This window comes from Halichoeres trimaculatus, unplaced genomic scaffold (genome assembly GCF_033239565.1).
Source record: "Halichoeres trimaculatus isolate MK-OKI-2021-1 unplaced genomic scaffold, fHalTri1.1 fHalTri1_scaffold_5, whole genome shotgun sequence".
Classification (NCBI taxonomy): Eukaryota; Metazoa; Chordata; class Actinopteri; order Labriformes; family Labridae; genus Halichoeres; species Halichoeres trimaculatus.
This window is the reverse complement of record NW_027437183.1, coordinates 39,389,839-39,409,486: the sequence shown is the minus strand read 5'-3', so window position 1 is coordinate 39,409,486 and position 19,648 is coordinate 39,389,839. Positions and strand designations below refer to the sequence as shown.

The 19,648-nt window shown below is 41.3% G+C and overlaps 1 protein-coding gene across 1 annotated transcript in view; it reads left to right on the top strand.

The window, feature by feature from the left end:
• The window catches only part of arrdc1a (arrestin domain containing 1a), a 43,003-nt gene that overhangs the window by 13,957 nt on the left and 9,398 nt on the right, over positions 1–19,648 (top strand). The window contains exons 2-6 of the mRNA XM_074670558.1: positions 1,862–1,972; positions 2,334–2,384; positions 7,109–7,263; positions 17,865–18,047; positions 18,469–18,645. Of these exons, the coding sequence (XP_074526659.1) occupies positions 1,862–1,972; positions 2,334–2,384; positions 7,109–7,263; positions 17,865–18,047; positions 18,469–18,645 (677 nt within the window). The remainder of the gene's footprint in view (positions 1–1,861; positions 1,973–2,333; positions 2,385–7,108; positions 7,264–17,864; positions 18,048–18,468; positions 18,646–19,648) is intronic.

Sequence of the window (19,648 nt, the reverse complement as noted above, 5' to 3'; positions counted from 1 at the left end):
TAAGACATAGGCTATGTACTTGCACAAGCGCGGCCCGATTAGATTTTGACTTGCACATGCTGAAAAAAAGGTTGCATTTTGGTTGCAGTCTCGAGCCCTGTGTAATCTGCACAGAATGGTGTTTGGCTGATGTAGCACTTACTCCAAGTCATGTTATAATTTAGGTAAGTATTAATAAGAAGTTGGGCTAAAATCAGGGACTAGGAGTTCCCTTGTGGAGGTTTAAGACCAATATAATAAACACAAAATGAGTCTCAAAGTGTATGCAGGGAAAATATATGACACACATGGAATGGAGTCAGATATTACATTTCTAAATTTGATCATGATCAGTTGAAGTTGTATCAGGATACAACAATGGGCAGCACAACCACCAAAAACCAGTGGAACCAAATCAATAAATAATCCCTCCCCAAGGTTCATGAGATTCAGAGTTGATTTGTGAGTTAGTGTTTGTCTGTTATTCAAAGGTCCTTATGAGAGTTTGTCTGAATGCATGTGCAAAAGATGTGTAGTGGGGCACAGGCTCAATACCTCCGAACACAAAGCCAGAGAAGATGATGATGATGATGATGATGATGATTGTAGTTCACAGTTTGGGCTCTGGGTAGCTCGCCATCAAGATTCATCAAGTCTTTGTTTCCAGGGAAGGATAAAAAACCCGGCCAACTCCAGGTGATCAATCTGAAATCCTGTTCACTTCAGACCACTCTGTTCAAGTCCTGTCATACATCTGCTGCAGCCCACTACACCACTTCCTCACTGCCTCCCCATCTAACTGCTCCACCATGATTAAACCACATGAGGCTACTCTCACGTGACCCATGAGTTCTCGCGAGACAACGCCAAAATATTGCGAGAACAGCAGCCTAACAACATACAAGAGGCTGAGTGTATTACTACTTTACAGGGGTCACACTTAGTCTTGTTGCCACTTGGCAGGGTCCATGTAGCACCAAAGAGCCATGTGGGTGATTTCTGTCTTCTCTTTAGAGCAGATGACATGGTGTCCATGCTTTCCAAAAAGAGTGTCAAGTTTGGATTGGGCAGCCCACTGGTAGTTTCCCCACTTTGTCTCTGTCTGTTTTGGACTCAGGTTTAGGCCAAAGAGAAGTCACCCACAGACCTGTTGTTTTACAGTTTTCCTCAGTGGCTTTGGTGCATTTCTCACATCAGAATTAAAATTTTCCTGAATGTGAGTTCAATCTCCACGACATTTGGTCATTTGACCACATCATAGCAGCAGTTTCCTAGTCCTCCCAGCAAATTGTATGGGCAGTTTTTGGTTACAAGAAAACCTGCAGCCTCTTGGCCCTCCAGGGTAGGAGTTGGAGATCCCTGCTTTAGTGTGTTGAATCTGTCACAAGATCCTGATGTGATGACCTTGTTATTATAGCAAGTGAAGATCAGAAAAAGTAAGGGATTTTTTTTTAACAAATGAATTTGTATAAGTTGTATTTTGAAAGGCAAAGAACCCCCTTTTTAAACCCACTCATGTAACCCACCTGCTTCAGTAATCATTGGATATTACACCTGTGTGCTTGTTTTTAACATTTCCACTGCCTTATGCCTGGTATACCAGCTTTTTTACACCTATATCTTACATTAAATTCAGAATGACTATTGAGTTTTCAAGAATCAGTCAATATTCTCAGGTTCTACTTTATATTTTTTATTTTTTTATTTTTCTGCAGTTTCACTTCAGTTTTACCTGTTTACAATTTTCTGCAAAGAATCACATTCTGTTTCTTGTCACGTTTGACTCAGTGACCCTGTGTTTTTGGTGTCTGGTTTGAATCTGGCTCTACCAAACAAGACACTGATGAAATATTCAAACCTCCTGTCTGTGTCTTATCTGCAGCTGTGAAAGTGAACTGCAATGGTTATTGTGGCATCACTAACAAGGTAAACGACACGGCCTGGGCCATGGAGGAGCAGTACTTCAATAGCACCGTCTCTGTAGCAGACAAAGGTATGTTCACTGTGATCTATGCTGTAGGAAGAATGATGCAGGGGCAGTTTATTTATTTAGAGCTTATCCTCTTTGGTCACATCACAGGAGTGACCTGGCTTTTAATGAGAATTAAATTAATGAGAATTGGAAAGAAACACACTCTCGAGAACTTGAATAACCAGAGGAACAGCATTTTCCCTTTTCTCTGTGAAGAGTTGGAAATAAAAAAGGGACACAAAGTCTGTGGACCGAAGGTACCCATTTTCCACTGTGGATTCTGCATACAGCCACGGGGCAGATCAGCTTGGTGGGAAACAGTGCAACTATTGTTCTTGTTTCCACTGATGGATGTTATCTGTGCTCTTTGTTTCCTGTACAGGAACCCTGAAGCTGGGAGAACACACTTTCCCCTTCAAGTTTCTCATACCAGGTAAGGGCTGGGAGTGATGGGATAAATTCTCATTCTGTCTTTTGTTTGTGTTTTCGATCTGATGGACAAGTCCTAGCCTGTTGCTATTTACCCTCATGTGCTGACAGTAGATTGCTGGGGATTGGACTCTTATCCCATCATTCACTGGGTTTTCAGAGCGCCGAGTAAAACACTGGTTTACAGTATTTGTTTAAACCTGTCAGGTATTCAGAGCTCCCATGAACTCTCACCAGATGTTGTTTTTGAAGAGCACATAGGGTCTGTCTCGCTGATCCTCAGTGATCCTCAGTGATCCTCAGTGAGATGTCAGGATCTGACCCTCCTATTACTGTTACTGTTGATTTTTGTAGCTGAGCCTCTTCCAGCTTAGTCTTTGGAGGCGCAGGTTACAACCATAAAACGTGGATGATTGGAAGGTTGGGCTACAAGGTATCATTTCAACTAGAGCTGAAACGATTCCTTGAATAATTCGAGGTACTCGATTTCAAAAAATGCTTGAAGGATTTTCTCCACCTTGAAGAACTGTTAAATTTTAAAAAAGATCAAAGAGTGGTATTTCAAATAGAGCTGACGGCCTATTTAGAGAGTTTTCATACCCCTCAAGCTACCTCTTTTTAAAATAAAATAGCGACTGAAAACAAATCTACTTTCTGTTCTGGAGTTTGGAGACTGATATGAAAGCACATATTGATCTGCATCAGCTGCTTGTCAACGAGCCGCACGTGCTGAGCCCCTCCCCTACCCAAAATCACTCACACATCACAGAAGGACGTCTCGCTCGCAGCAGTCTCTCGTCGCGGTCACACTGGCTATCTGAACTGTTTTCATACACTCTTCACAGTCCATTTTGTTTGACCAGTGTGACCACAAGACTCTCTTCTCTTTGGCACCTTAGGAGAGGTGGGCTTCAGCACGGTACACTTCATGCATGCTCACAAACGCAGACACTCCATATGATCGATGACATACATTCGCTGCGACCTAGGGCTGCAACGATTAGTCGACATAATCGACCATGTCGACGATAAAAATTCATCGACGCAAATTTTAGTAGCCGACGCATTGTATTTTTGTTTTTATTGTTGTTGTCACATGGTGAAATCAAACACCAGGGGGTAATACTCATTTGTAACTTCAGTTCACAGCATGAGGTGCTGTGTTATTGGATACTTTCATGGGAAAAGATCACTAAGTTCATACGTGAGGAATATTGATGAGGAAAAATCTCCACTCCCAGAGAGCGCTGTGCGCTGACGGAGGCTCTGCATCTCCTACATCTTTTATCACCATGCGCACATGCACAGTAGAGTTTCCTGTCTACGCCCAATCAGATTACTAATGGATCTAAATGAGCATCCATTGATACATTTTACCACATTAAATGCAACAACTTGGAAAGTTGAAGCACCTGTCATCTCACCTGCTGTTTTGCACAGAGTGGCGTGCAGTGTGAGTGGTCAAGTGCCTCAGAGACAGGGAGCTGTGAATGTGAGCAGGGCACAGCAAGGATTTTGACAATTGGACAGTTTATAAGTCAAATCCCTTAAGGAGCTATATTTAACCCGTTTGGGGTCTAAGCCGACGGCTTCCAGATCTGTGCGTTAGGGATGGGTACTGAACTAGGCACTTTAATAGGTACCGACTGAATTCTGTCAAAAGTACCTGGTACCGATTCACGTAGAATCAAAAGGTACCATGTTTGGGTACCTAAATGCATCCTTAAGACTGTGATAAAGTGGAAAAGTAGGGACATGAACACAGCATTGCAAGATTACATATTAAGGAATAAATATGTTAAGTTAAAAATATATATATATTTCATTATTAAACAGATTTATATTTTTTACCACATAAACCCAAAAAGAAGTACTGAAAATTGGTACCCTTGAGTACCGGTACCAATTGCCAAGTACCGGGTATTGGTACTGTATTGTGTCAAATGTCAAAGTTACCCATTCCTACTGTGTGTTCAACTTTGTCTTCAGTTTGTTTTGGAGCTCTCGGTTTTGGTTATTTGATAGCCCATTTTAGTGTTAATTCTCGTCCCCCTTCCCATGCTGTATGATTTTATGAGCCACTATGAAACTTACACAGTCATAGTTTAACGTCGGGATAATCTGTTGCTTAAAGTTTGCTTTACTTCCTGCAGCATGCACCCTTTTTCTCTTCCCAAGGTGGACTATCTTCACAAAATACATTGTGCTTGTTCTAGAAATGTCTCTAAATGTTACTTTTCATTTAGCATGTTTGGACACAGCGGGCAAACAAAGCTCATAGCTCCAAAGGCAGGTACACACTACAGGATAATGGGGCTGATTTTTGTCCTGCTCAAAGGCAGCAAAGGCCCGATCGTCTGATGTCTGCAAATGACATCATGTGGGATTTTGTTGTGGTGTGGGGTGTGCTAAAAGTGATTTTTTCTGGTCAGAGCTGCTTGGAAGGCCTCCGATTTACAGATGGTAGATGATGCACATGTTTCATATTTGTGACTAAAAATCCTGCAGTGTGGGGGGCGCTCTAAGGAGCCGCGCATGTACAGTGTGTAATGTCACATGTACCGGAGCAAAGCCAATCAAGACACGAGCTGACTCAGCTGTCAAGATTTGGAATAGTGAGCGTGAAGAAGCTGAAGCTCTGCTGAAGAATCTGTTAGTGTGTGGTGTCCTCAGAGTGCAGACCACACACTGTAAGATCAGAAGAGAAAGATCTTGTGCGATCCGTCTTTTGTAATCATCAAGTGTGTGGTCTGTAAATGTTTGAAGGTCTCGAGAATCCTGTAATGTGAACCAGCTTTAACCTAAACCTTGTCTATGTATAAATGAGTGGGACTTCTGGCCACCAACATCTCTTTCAACCTGCATATAAACGCACTGATTGATTCAAATCTCTGGCCAAAGATTATTTGAGCTGGCAGAGTGATGCTGCTAACTGGCTTCTTTTAGCTGAATGTACCTCTTCCCAAAAAAAGGCTTGTATATTTTGAATTAAAAGATAAATAAAGAGCTATTTGATTCCATAATTTTTCATGAAAAATAAAGCAAAAACTAGGATGACACTTTCCATCTTTCAGCAGCTGACAAGTTGATCTTGGGGTTTCTATTTAACAGAGATAACAGGGTTTGATGCTCCTTTACTTCTAACCCTATAACTTGCTGCTCAAATGTTTGATAGAGCACTTTTTGAGTCGCTATGCATTAATAATATACCAAAAGTAAAACCTGATTGGGTCAGCTCTACAGCTTGGAATCATTTTTCTGATACTTTTTTGTTTCTTATCTACAGAAGACAATTAGGGCCACTGGAGGAAAAAAATCTGAATGTTTTTTTATTGTTATCCTGGAAAAATTCTAAATTCTGAATTAATTTCTATTTTTTTTCTCTGAATTCTGACTTTTTTCAGAATTAAAGCAATAAGAATAGAAAAATGTAAGCTTACTTTTTTTTTTTTTCTGGTGTCCCTAATTCTCTTCTGTAGTTTTCTTCGTGCTCCAACAACATCAAAAATAACTGTATGAAAAGTTATTTGTTAAAAATATCTTTTGCATTTATAAAGTGAAAGTTAAAGGGTTAATTTGGTGGTTAGCGCTTTCACCGGTCTGCAGCTAAAAATTGAGCTTGTAGTCCTGTAATGGTCAAGCCTCTAACAAAGAAACCTTTAAAAATGACTTTCATCATCTGATCAGTTAAGATGCAGTAAAATCATTTGTCACATGACCTTTGTGATGAAGTTGTCAGATATGACGACAGGATTTGAGCTTCTTATCCTCACTATGATATTTTGGTGCCACCGTGGTCATCAGAGATGGGTGTAACTCTCATGGTGCTGGTTCTCCTCATGGTTTTTATCTGCCAACCGCACTTCCTGTCACCTGGCATCCACAGTGATCTCAGCTGCTGTCACTTTGTTCCTAACGTCCACAGTGATCTCAGCTGCTGTCACTTTGATCCACTCTCTCATGAGAGGGTGATGAGGAAGCACTCCTTGATGACATGTCAGGAAACGACAAGAATGCAGTTTGACACCAGGGCTTAGTTTCAGATGTTTATGTTTTTAATTGAAACCTGTAACCTGGATTCTTTTGAACAAACTGACGTCAAACTGGGAAAGACAGTTGTGTGTGTTATTACGATGAGTTATTAACTAATTTAAATGTTTCTGAATTCAAACTCAGTATTTAGATTCTGATTTTATTGGGCACAGTCATGATGGAGTGTTGGATAAGTGTACACCTTGTCCCTTTCTTTCAGTCACTCACTGTGATGTCCTTTATGCACAACAGAGGCCGATCCTCATTTTTACCCTTTGCTCAGTCACTTACTCTCCAGGTGAAGCCTTGTTTGTAGTCTGAAGAGAGAGAACAGTGAAACTCAGAAGCGACTCAACCAGTCTGTTTGGTTCTGTAAATCTAAAGACAGCACAAGTTTTTACCATGACAGTGAGAGCGGACGTGTCAGTAAACTTCCTGGAGTTTTTTTTTCCACGCACAAAATAAAAAGTCACAAAACTATGTGACCTGTTGAGTTTGAACAACATGTTTTCATTGAAAGGTTTTCCAACTGTTGTGTATTTAAACCGTCCATTCTCTCAGGACTTGGTTTTCATGATGTTTACATAACAAAATGAACGTCTGCCAGAAATTCTGTTGCATAATTATCTTCCAGTAGGTTTTGTACTTGTCATTGTGGTATCAAGTTGATACACATTTTCTGTTTCTTTCCCACAGAAACGGCTCCAACATCTTTTGAAGGGAACTACGGCCGGATCATCTACAGAGTCAGGGCGTTTATCGACACGCCCCGGTTTTCAAAGGACTACAGCGCAGAAAAACCGTTCTACATGCTGCGTCTTCTAAACCTGAATGAAGTGCCAGACATATGGGTGAGAGCAGAATCATATCTATTATCAGACAAACAGGGACAGTCTTAAAACCAGGGGTTAGACTTTTGTATGTCATTCATGGCAGTAGATGGCGCCACTCTTTTAAAATTAGGATGTTTATCTGGGTCAAAATGGCTCAAAAGTAGACCAAGTCATTCGTTTTTGTTCCTGTGCTACCTTGGAGAGGGGAGATTCTGCTTTCACATATTTTAAAGATGGATCTAAAGTACTATTGCTGGATGTTTAGACTGAGCATGTGCAATTTTTTAAACCTCTACATATTTATATGTTGCAGAAATCCCTGAATCTGTCTGTGAACTGATCAAAACACTGATCTAAAAGCACCAGACTGTCGTGAGATTTTCACCTGATCCTAACAGGACTTGTTGGTGTCATTGCATAAGAATCTTCTAACTGGTTCATGACACGGTGGTAGGGCAGGCCTCTAGAGGGCTGGCCAATCAGAGGGAAGAGGGTTTTCAGAGCCTTAAAGAGACAGCAGCTTAAACAAAGTGTTTCTGACAGAGACTAAATTAGATACTATGGTGGTACTAACGGGACAGTATTTAGCCTTAAGAAAGGACCACACACCCTTTTAAAGACAGTAGGTATCAAAACAACAGAGACTTCAAACAGCTGTTACTGAGGTAAAACACAGTTTTTCTGAGTGAGCCCAAAAAGACTAGGATTCTTATCTCTTTGAGGAGATTTGCAGAGCAGTGTGTGAGTGAAACTAAAACACAGATTAAAGGTATCCTCTTCACCAGGCCAGATTTATTCTTAACTGTTGAGGACAAAGAAAGATACAGATCAGTCCAAAAACACTAACTTCACTTTTTGTTGGTGTCTCATTAGATAGAATCTATGAAAAGGAGAGGATGCTTTGGTTAAGCCCTCTGTGGACCACATGTCCTGGTGCTTGAAGTAAAGTGGCCTTAATTATGGTGGAAACATATAATTATGTTTCTATAATGGCTGACACCTCTTTGCCATGATGACTTGTCAGTCACAAGGTAGCCCTGCCCCGAAGCATGACGTGCTTCATTGTCTTTTGTCCTCTCCCTGGAGTACTGTTTTTTTAATTTTTTATTTTCATCTTTTTTTATATATATTTTTTATTTATAGATTTTCAATGTTTAGACCAAGAACAACAAGAAAAACAGAGGCAGGTAAATAAAGCAAGCATAAATTCATACATAAACATACCTACACATGAACTCAAGAGAATAAATAAATAAATAAATAACCTGCTCTAACGGTATATAACCCTATACATTATACATTTCTAATAGAGAGAAGGCATATCATATAAAAATAGTTACTTTAAATTTTCCCTGATAGGTAAGACAGAAATGGTTGCCACATCTTGTCAAAGGTTGCAGAGTTGAGAGAAACTGTGCCTGATCCTCTCCATGTGTAACTGATTGGTCATTTCTGCCAGCCAAGTCTTAAAAGAATAGAATAGAATAGAATAGAATAGAATAGAATAGAATAGAAATTACTTTATTTATCCCCGAGGGGAAATTCAGGAGTCACCGCAGCATTCAAGAAAACAAAAGTAAGACAGAGTATAGAAAGTGCAAAAAGGTCCATAAGAAATTAGATGACAACATCCCGTCCACCACTCGTCCACCACTCTCCAGCCCAGCCAGTCTCCACCTCCACAGGGTCCAGGACTGAGCCTCCCCAGAAGTCTGTTCAGTCTCTGTCTCCTGGATCCTGTCTGCTCACAGCAGGCGAAGCTCCTCCAATGTGGCGCCGGCGTCCGATGTCAGCTCCGTCAGCCACGTCCGTGAACAGCACGATGCCGCTGGGTTAGCACAGCTAGCTCATCCATCCCCCGGAGCTAGATCCCACGTTCCCAACAACGATGGATGGAAGGACAGGTCCACGTCGTCACCTCCCAGCTCACATCCGAGAACCAGCACGTCGTCCTCACCTCCTCCTCCTCAGCTCGAGGGAAATCATCAAGCCTTACACTAGTTAGCATTGACATGCTACAGGCTGCTAACAGCTAATTTTGCATGTAAACAATGCAGCCATGAAGGGACATCTTCACCCCTCCACTGAGTTAAGACATTTTTTTTTGCAATGACCATGCCATATTGTATTGTTCTCCGGTGTGAGTAAGAACAGAAAGATGTTGAGTGTCACCAAAGACTGACATGCGAGGGTCAGGAGGAATGATAGAGTTATACTCTTCAAAAAAACACTTGAAGTTATCAGACCAGAACTGATTTAGTTTGGGACAAAACCAGAAAAGATGACCGAGAGTGCCCTCAGCTGACTTGCATTTTGGACAAGTTGGAGAGACAGAGGGATAAAAAGACTGTAGTTTGGTGCAAGAATAATGAAGCCTGTGGAGAACTTTAAACTGAATGAGCTGATGTCTGGAATTTATAGAGCGGATGTGAATATAACTGAGATAAGTTTCCCAGTCCTTGTCATTGATTATTGGACCCAGGTCTTTTTCCCTCACTAGCTTTATATGTTGTGTGGAAACAGCACTGTATGATGAGAAAAGTTGAGTAAGTCTGGGGATGAGTCTTTTTGAGTCGGGGTCCTGGTTCATAAGGGTGTCAAGTTCAACAGCAGCTGGCATTGATTCAAAATGAAAAATATTCTTGCTGATAAAGTCCCTAATCTGGTGGAAGCAGAAAAAATGTGTACCAGGTAGATTATATATGTATTTAATTTGAGAGAAAGTGGGAAAAAGTTTATTTATATAAAGGTCCTCGATGGTAGCTATACTCAACTTTCAACTCAACTCAGCTTTATTTATGAAGCCCTTTAAAACAACCTCAGCTGGAACAGAGTGCTGTACATAAAAGTAGTGCAGACATAAATGAGTAAATAAAACAAATAAATCATTAAAACAAAGGTGCACATAGTAAAATAAATTGTGACATTGTTCTAAAAATAATTTAAAACAATGAAACAATTAATAAAAAACTAAAACAAACCGTAAAAACAATAAAACATGAGCAGAGTCTCAAGGTGGGTTAATAGCCAAAGAATAAAAATGGGTTTTAAGACTTGTTTTAAAAGCGGACAGTGAGGGGGCTCGTCTTATGTGCTCCCTCTTACGTGCTCCAGTCAGAAGCCGAGCAGCTGCGTTCTGCAGTAACTGGAGACGTGCGAGGGAGCCCTGATTGACTCCCAGGTACAGTGCGTAACAGTAATCCAGCCGAGATGTAATAAAAGCGTGGATTACTGTATTAAAGTGCTGCTGTGCAAGAAAAGGCCTCACTTTAGCCAGCTGCCTTATGTGAAAGAAGCTGGACTTCACCACTGAGCTAATCTGACGATCCAATTTAAAATCACTGTCCATCTTAAAACCCAAGTTTGACACTGTTGGCTTTAAATAGTCTGCCAAAGGGCCCAAGTCAACAGGAGGAGGGTCACACGGGCCACTGGGGCCAAACACCTTACTTCTGTCTTTTCCTCGTTAAAATTTAAAAAGTTCAAAGACATCCAGGCTTTGATGTCTTCAAGACATGCCAGAAGTGGTGTGACAGAGAAAGTGTCACTCTTTTTCAACGCCACATATATCTGACTATCGTCAGCATAGCAGTGAAAAGAGATGCCATGCTTCCTGAGAATAGAGCCCAGGGGCAGTTAATACAAAGAGAAACGCAGGGGCCCTAAAATCGACCCCTGTGGTACCCCATACGGCAGAGGGGCAGGGCTGGACTCGGAGTTACCAAGTTTTACACTCAGGCTCCTATCAGCCAGATATGATTTGAACCACAGCAATGCCGTACCACCAATACCTACTAAATGGCTTAGCCGAGCCACTAGGGTATCGTGGTCCACAGTGTTAAAGGCTGCGGTTAGGTCCAACAGAACGAGAATGACTAGTGACCAGAGTCATTAGCAAGAAGAATGTCATTAAAAACTCTCAATAAAGCTGACTCGGTGCTATGAAGAGTTTTAAAACCAGACTGAAAGACCTCTAAGACCTCATGCTCATCCTCTATGCCTGATTGAACTTAAGGTGGCGTGCTAATAATTTATCAGGCTCGTCAGCTAGTTCAAAGTTTTTTTTTTGTTTAACCTTAAATAGCATCAAACTGACACAGTTGGAAAGAATAGAGTTGTATTTGTATTTCAACTTAATTATTTCACATAGCTTGGAAGGTGAGGCATTGGCCTGATAATCGCTTTCAAGCACTGAGAGCTGAGTGGTGATTTCAGATAGTTCTTTTTGTCTATCTTTTTTCTGTTTGGCTTCGTAAACCAGGATATGTCCTCGCACAACAACCTTGAAAGCTTCCCAAAGAGTGGAGTCGCTTACTTCAGAGTTGTCATTGTGGGAAAAATAACCTGATATCATGTTGGCTGTTTGTTGGCAGAATTGTACGTCATTGAGTAGCAAAGGATTAAACCGCCAGTTGAATGCAGGTTTTGTCATTCCAAAATCTATTTTCAATTCAACAGGGGAGTGATCAGAGATATATTGTGGTATTTGGAAGAAATTATATTGGGGGTCAAATTGCCGTCAGTCAGGAAGTAGTCGATTCTTGTATATGATTTGTGTACATTTGAAAAGAAAGAGAAGTCTTTATCAGTTGGGTGCTGTAGTCTCCAGATGTCAACAAGGTTCATTGAAGTAATTAGGTTATTTAGTGCAGTTGTAGAATTAGATGGAGTAACAGGGTGAGTAGAAAGTCGGTCTAGAAAGCAGTCTATTATTGCATTGAAGTCACCGCCTGCTGTCAGGTGAGTGGCTGTTAAATCTGGAATAAGATTTAATACTTTCCTGAAAAATCCAGGGTCATCAAAGTTAGGTGCATGAATGTTCAAGACAGTTACATGTTTCGATAAAATATGGCCTGTTACAATGAGATAGCGACTGTTCTGACTTGGCTCTTTGCCGATGGAAAACCAAACCGGTCCTTAAAATGAACGTGGTTTAAACCCACTGGCACTAGCACCGAACGAGCACTGGTGGAAAAGGAGTAAACAAGTGCCTTTATAAAGGGTTAACTCCTGTGAGTGGCTGCACTGACTGATCCTCTCAGCCTCCTCCATCCCAAAGGTAGAGTCATTTCATAGAGCCTGCAGTGCATCAGTAATCAGTCAGTCATTTTTTATTTCACTGCAACGTTTCTCGTGTCAGATGATATGCAAATACCACAACACAAATGCAGAAGCCACAACACAATGGAAGCACTGCCACAACAGAAGTTAGGAGACATTTATCCTAACAGACACAAAAAAAGTTTGTAAAAGAAAGAAAGGTTGTGAAAGTAAGGTAATGATTGTTTTATTTTTTAAGCTGTGATGAATATAACTCTAAAGCTAAAGTATATAAAGAAATATTAGTCCTATGAAGGATATCACAGAGAGACACCCTTACGAAGCTATATTTATCATAGGTGAAGTTAATCATTTACTTACTTTACAACTTTTCTGTGTTCGTTTGGATAACTAACCTCTTTTTACTTCCATTGTGGCCATACTTCCATTGTGTTGTGGCGTTGGTATTTGTGTTGTCGCTTTTGTATATCATCTGACACCCACCGGCCACCGTACCAGAGGGCACATAATATAACACATCAAAAGTAACCTACATGTTGTGTCAAATGGAGTTCAAATATCACTCAAGAGCTGTGACCTTGAGCTGCCACCACCAGGCTCAAGGTCTGAGGGAGAGCTAGGGGAGAGTGGGCAGACTGGAGAACCAGGGTATGAATGATGTTTCAGGTGTGAGGAGCGGGAAGCTATCTTGATTGGTGATGAAGGTGCAGTATAGTAAAGGTCATACAGGTGCAGCAGATCAGATAACTGAAAGTCAACCACAGCATCACAAAAGTCAACAGCACCATTTTGGAGTGAGCAAAGCCTCTTAGCAGTGAACAACAGCTTAAAGATAACAGCAACTGACTGCAGGCTGGGCCACACTTTGGCAGAGAAGTCCTCAGACTGGCATGTGATTAAAGTTATCTTAGAGTACCTGCACTGACTGGACATTTTGCACATGTACTCTGGCATCTCTGAATGTGTAACAGTGTTATCCTAAAAGGAACCCTGACACATCAACACATGTGAAGCTGTCTCCTCCCCCATGATTTCAGAGCACATCTGTGCAGCGAGTATGTGATAATAAATCTGTAAGTCAAGAACTCGTCAACTAAGATCATGCTGATTTTTGACTTGCATTACAGAGGAACACGGGGCCTTTATAATATTTCCTGTCACTTTAACACAGATGTGGAGCCTCATTGAGGTTTGCTGTCCATCACCACTGACTGTGTTTCTGTTATGTAGATATATATTTCACATATACGCTGTGACTCAAATTGTATAAATCCATAAGTACATTTACACAAAGTGCACTGTGTACATTCTGCTCTGACTGGAACACTGCACTGAATCTTACAAGGTGGTGTTGTCCAAGATCAAACCGTGTGGCTTCGCACTCACCAAAAAACTATCATCCTATGTCACAACTGTGGTGTTCTTCTATTATTCATTAGTCACACCCATCAACTTTCATTCCATCAATTCCTGCCTGTTCCTCTACGTAGCCAATATGACGACTGCTGTGTGTGAAAAGTTTTCACCGTTCCAGCTTTCTGACTGATCTGAGTGCACCAGCTTTAAAAAGAGAGGGGAAAAACAGAGGTACACAATTTAGGACACAACAAAAGTTTTGGTTTTGCAAAACACCAGTGCCAAAGTAATATAGCATGCCAGTAAACAGCAGGGGTAGGCAACTTAGGGCACAGGCAGATGACAAAATCAATAAATAAATAGATAAAATAAATTATAACAAACTATTGCATTATGTTCTACGTAAAACTTCACAAGAAATGAGCGCACTTTGAATTTTTTTTTTTTTTTGTAAAATTTTGACAAATAACTTTACATAACAAATTTAAAGTGTGACGTTACAAGTGCTTGAATGTGACCTGCTTTTGCATCACTGCAAATTTCTTGGGAGATCAGTCAGCTAGCTCACAATTGCATCTATTTCATAGTGTTGCAGGCAAACAGACCGTGTTCCAATTGTTCTTTCCAACATAGGTGGACAAGGGAGTATGGATTCATTGCCAGAGATTGACAGCAATCAAGGGATATAAACCATTTGTTGTGAAAGTGTGGTATGTTAGGACATCAAGTGCACAGCGTCTTTTTGAGACCAAACACGAAAAAAACTTGAGAGATGAGACAGAGATAAATGAGATAAATAGGAGTCAGTAAAAATGGTATTTACAAAGTACGCTAAACAGAGCAACACATTCAAAATGTTCTGTACTATTAAACACCAGGCCACAGAAAGAAGTTAACATGTCTTACTGCATGGCAAAACATGGAAAACTGTTCACTGACAGGGAATACATAATAGAGACTTAGCTACCAAGTGTCAATGATTTTATGAAAGAAGGAAGTATCGGCTCTTTGGAATTTGGAGTATTTTTAATTGGCAAGTCATGGAAAGGGCGTCTACCCATGGTATACAGTACAATAGAATAATTATCAGCACATTCTTCCTGGTGGCCAGAGGAGTTCTGGATGTAAAGATGTCCACCAAAGTAAAAAAAAACCACCAAACTGCTTTGGTTTATTTTGTCGGTAGATATTTTCCAAAACAGTTTGTGGCAAGTGGATCCGTATTTATAGGGTGCTTTTCTAGTCTCTGAGCACTCAAACACTGCTAGTCTTTTTCACCCATCCACACCACATTCACACACTGATATAATAGCAGATAGAGTTCTACGGTAGGAACCATCGATTTTATTTAAGCCATTCGTACCCAGCCACACACCACTGACCAACAGTGGCAGCAATTTGGGGTTCCATGTCTTGCTCAAGGACACTTAGGTGTATTACTGCAGGAGCTTGGGGTCAAACCCTCGACCTTTCAGTTGAGAGACAACGCCTCTACCACTGAGCCACATTGTGACCTGGATCTCCAGCTCCTCTGGTCTTTCTCAGCACAGCCTAGTGTCCCATGTTGATGTCCATTGTTGATGTCCAATGCATCAACCATTACTCCAGGGAGGGGGGCGCTCCTGATTCAATACACTGGACTCAAAGCTCCACCAAGTCCAGACTTCCCTGGCTGACCATACTGCACGCATCAGTGACCTAGAGGGATGTGCAGCTGACCACGAGTCCCACATAACAGAGCTTGAGAAGCGGTGTGCAGAGTTAATGGAGACGAGCAATTTAACTAAGCGTAAGCTTATTGATCTCGAGAGCCGATCCAGGTTACTCAAATGTAAGAATTACCGGCTTACCAGAAAAAGCTGAGAAAGGTGTGAAAGGTACCCATCCTTACTTCAGCGACACGTCCACACTTCATGATCGCAAAGATACACCATTTTCCAGAGAAGGTGGAAATTCTGAAACTTACCCGTCTGCAGTCTCCTCTATCCTACAACGGAGCCCGGATCAGCATGTACCCGGATTTCTCACCCGAAGTCACTGAGCAGGGCCGTGCCTTTGATGTGGCACAGAAGAAACTCAGGGGTGCGGGAATTGAACATGGCCTTCTTTTCCCTGCTAAGCTCCCTTGGAGGGAAGGGGAGGGAAGGAATCACAGTTTGTTTCTGTATGTGGGTGTTTTTTTTGTTGTTGTTGTTGTTTGTTTGCTTGTTTTCTCTTTTTTTTCCCACTTTCATTATTGCTTGTATTGTTCTCGGCCTCCACTACACTAATGTAATCTCACTGTTTGTCTGTGTCTGCTAGTTGCTTTCCCACACTGCCACTTAGTGGCAGCTTCACGCTGCTTAGCTGGAATGTTAGAGGCCCAAGGTCAAATTTAAAGAGAGGCAAGGTTTTCTCACACCTAAAATCGTTATCCGGAGATGTCTTTTTTTTTTTTACAAGAGACACATATCAAACACGCAGAGCAGGGGAAAGTGAAATGTAGTTGGATCTCACAAACATATCATTCAACCTTCTCTTCTAAAGCCAGGGGTGTACCCATATTAATCAGACGAAGTATTCCATTTGAACGTATTTCAACCTCTTCTGACCCGGGCCATGTCATTGGGTCACTGTAAAATGTCAGTACATCACTGCATACGTAACCACTCTTGGGAGGAGGCGGCATCCAACAAAGTTGGCGCTGGGAGCGTTAACAAATAGGCAAAGATTAGTTTCTACATTACATTTTTCCCAATGTCTGTAACACAGAGTCTGCTTGTCCCTCCCTTTCTCTTTCTATGTGTGTGTTTGTGTGTCTGTGCGCATGTGTTTGTGTAATACAGAGCAGGGGAGAAATCTGAACGCGCAAAAGTGACCCCTGTCATGTGAATAAGATAAATAACATCAGGCTGTTTAGTCTCTTTGCTAAAATAATAAGGTATGGCCCTGATCGATGAGAGAGGAAAGGCGTTAGTGTTTTCATTTTGCCTCCATCTCAAATCATGAGGAAACTCAAAACAATGGACGACTCTCCCAGCAGTTTTAACAATGACCGTGTTTCACGCTGATCGCTGGTCACTATAGCCCCTCCCCCCCACGTAGTCAGTGCTCAGTTCTGGCTCAACAAAGAGTTGGTGCTTGCTCAGCACAGGTTAGGAGCCCCTGGAGCCAGTTCGTTGTCAGTGGAAACACAAAGAACCAGGGCCAAGTCAGGCCGGGCCTGGAACTAGCACCAGCAGCAGTTCAATGAAAAAAGGGTACCGTGAAATTCGAATGTTCAACCTTAGGTTGTTGTAGTAGGACAAAACAAGACTTTACTACTTCAGTGACTTTTTTCCAATTTTTCATTTTTGCATTAAAAACAAAACTATGATGTTGCAGTTTTTGGTTCATTTCCCCATTGGTGGTCATAGAAATTCTAAGAAGTGTGTTTACCAAAAAATTAACAGCCATAACAGTCTGCAGATTTACATCAACCACCATCTTCTTCTTTTACACCATCACTGCTGACAGGGTGGGCTGGCATGACAACAGTCATTTCTCTTGTCATTAAACATTTAAGCAGAAATCTAAAAAAAAACAAAAAACACATGCAGTAAAACGTGTGTTTATATGATCATTAATAGACAATTACTTTTCACTAGTTATAGCTTCAGAATGTCTGGACTGAGGTTCAGATTCTCTCTGAATCACTGAACAGTGACAAAAAACATTAGACAACATCAAACATTCTGTTCCCAGTTTTATTGTCTTGTTTCTAAAAATTGAAAAATGTGTTGAGTATGGGCATAAGTCCAAAACTGACCCTGTTTTTACCAGAAGAGGGCGTATGATCAAATAAGGCTGTAGGGATGGGTGCCAAATTAGGTACTTTTATAGGTACCGACTGAATTCTGTCAAAAGTACTGGGAACTGATTCACATAAAATCAAAAGGTACCATGTTTAGGTACCTAAATGCATCCCTGTGACTGTAAGGAAATGGAAGAGTTGGTGATTTTCCACACAGGACACAGCATTGCAAGGTTTTATAATCATAATAAGTATGCTAAATTAAAAAAAATTCTGATCTCACCCAGGAGGAGCACAGGGTAGGAACTGTTACCAATAACAGTCACTTGGCTTATAGAGGGGTTGGGCTTATAATAGTCTTTAGTATGAGTGTGTTTCAGTGTCTTTTTGATGAGTCATGCTGTGTTCACACTGCTTCTCCTCTGCACAGGGCACCTGTTCGTCTGCAGTGACTCAGCAGTTCACCTACATGCTGATGAAAACAGGCACAGTGGTTATGAAGGCTCAGACTGACATGAAGGGTTACACACCTGGACAGGTCATCCAGGTGACGGCCTCCATACACAACCAGTCAGGGAAGAACACAGGCAACATGGCCGCCAGCCTCATGCAGGTAAACACTTACTTCAGTTCCACCCACAGGTTGTTTTCCTAGTCAAACCATGTGTCAGAGAACATCGTCCAAACATTAACAACCACCTAGGTCTCCTCTAAAGAGACAGCTTTGTCTCTTCACTGCCTTTTTTCTGAGTTTAGTTTTTAACTTTTTCTGCTCTGAGTTGTGTTCTTAGTTTTCTGTGAGCTGTCAATGTGTGTGTTACTGTAGAGCTTCATGTGTCAATAACCTCACCTGTGGCTGTGTAAACCAAACACACTGAATGTGGAAACAACACGGTAGTCAAAGCAGATGAAGGTGCAGAGCTGAGTCGAGTTAGTTCGAGCTCTGTTTGCAGGCTCTAGAGAAAAACAAGGAAAAACATGAGGAACATTTTCTACAATAGCTTATCTTTAGCCAACTCTTGTTTGTTTTTCAGAGGGTGACCTACGAGATGAAGAAGCCAGTCCATGATCTTAGAGCCATAGCAGAGGTGGAGGGTGGTGTGGTGAAAGCTGGGAAGGAGGTGGAGTGGAAGGAGCAGATCATCATCCCTCCTCTCCCTCAGTCCTCCCTCGTGGGCTGTGATATTATCAAGATTGAATATTATGTCAAGGTAAGAAAAGATGCTCATCTTTCACACCAGCAGTGTTTGAAATTGACCTTTTTACAACATTTTACAACTGTAAGGAAGATTTAAAGATGCTGTGAGGAGGATCTGTTTTAACTGGACTGCAGCGCCACCTTTTGGCCTGGAGTCTCTGTAGCGGGGTTCTGCTCACTGCTCACTCTGTTACTTCCAAGAGAGCGGGAGAACTGCGGTGACAGCAGCGTGCGCAGCGCCCCATTCAGGTGAGAAAAGGGAATACAAGAGGCAGGCAGAGAAGAGAAAAAGTGCCAATTTTAGACTATACTCTCTAAGAGTAGGGCATAGTTTGAGATAAGGGAAAAAAACCTCAGCATATAAGCACATGAACAAGAAATGAAAAAAAAACTCAAGGACCTGCACATATATCACTGCATAGACACCGTGGGTTGATGCACACGCAGCCTTACTCTGGCACGTGTGCATCAACCCTCAGCAGCTAAACTGTAACGGAACCAAAGAAGGCATTGAGTTTAAGGTTGTGTGTGTGCCATGTGACTTCATGTGTGCGAATGTGTAAGCCCATGGACTACATCCCCACCCAGACTCAACATTGTTCGTGTCGTCTGATGATGGCAAGGCCACAGCCATTGTTGTGGAGATGACCATGAAGAGTTCTGATCCAGAGACAGGTTCACAGTAGGGCTGAATGATTTTGGAAAATAATCTTATTGCGATTTTTTTGGACCAAAAAAAAGATTTTGCATGCGATTTTTTGGGGGGGACGTTTATCTTGTGCATTATTCGCTTAACACAAGCAAAAGAATCATTCTGTAGTTTGACCAACACAACAAAGGGTACTGTAAACATACAAACAGTTCTTTTCCTGTAGGCCAGGCCTACATGTTATAATGAAATTAGATAAAATGCTGCATTTATATTTAATATGATTATCATTAATTAGCTTAAATAATATCAAAAAAGGAACAAAGCACTGCAGCAAAATAGAACAATTATATAAAAAAAACACACA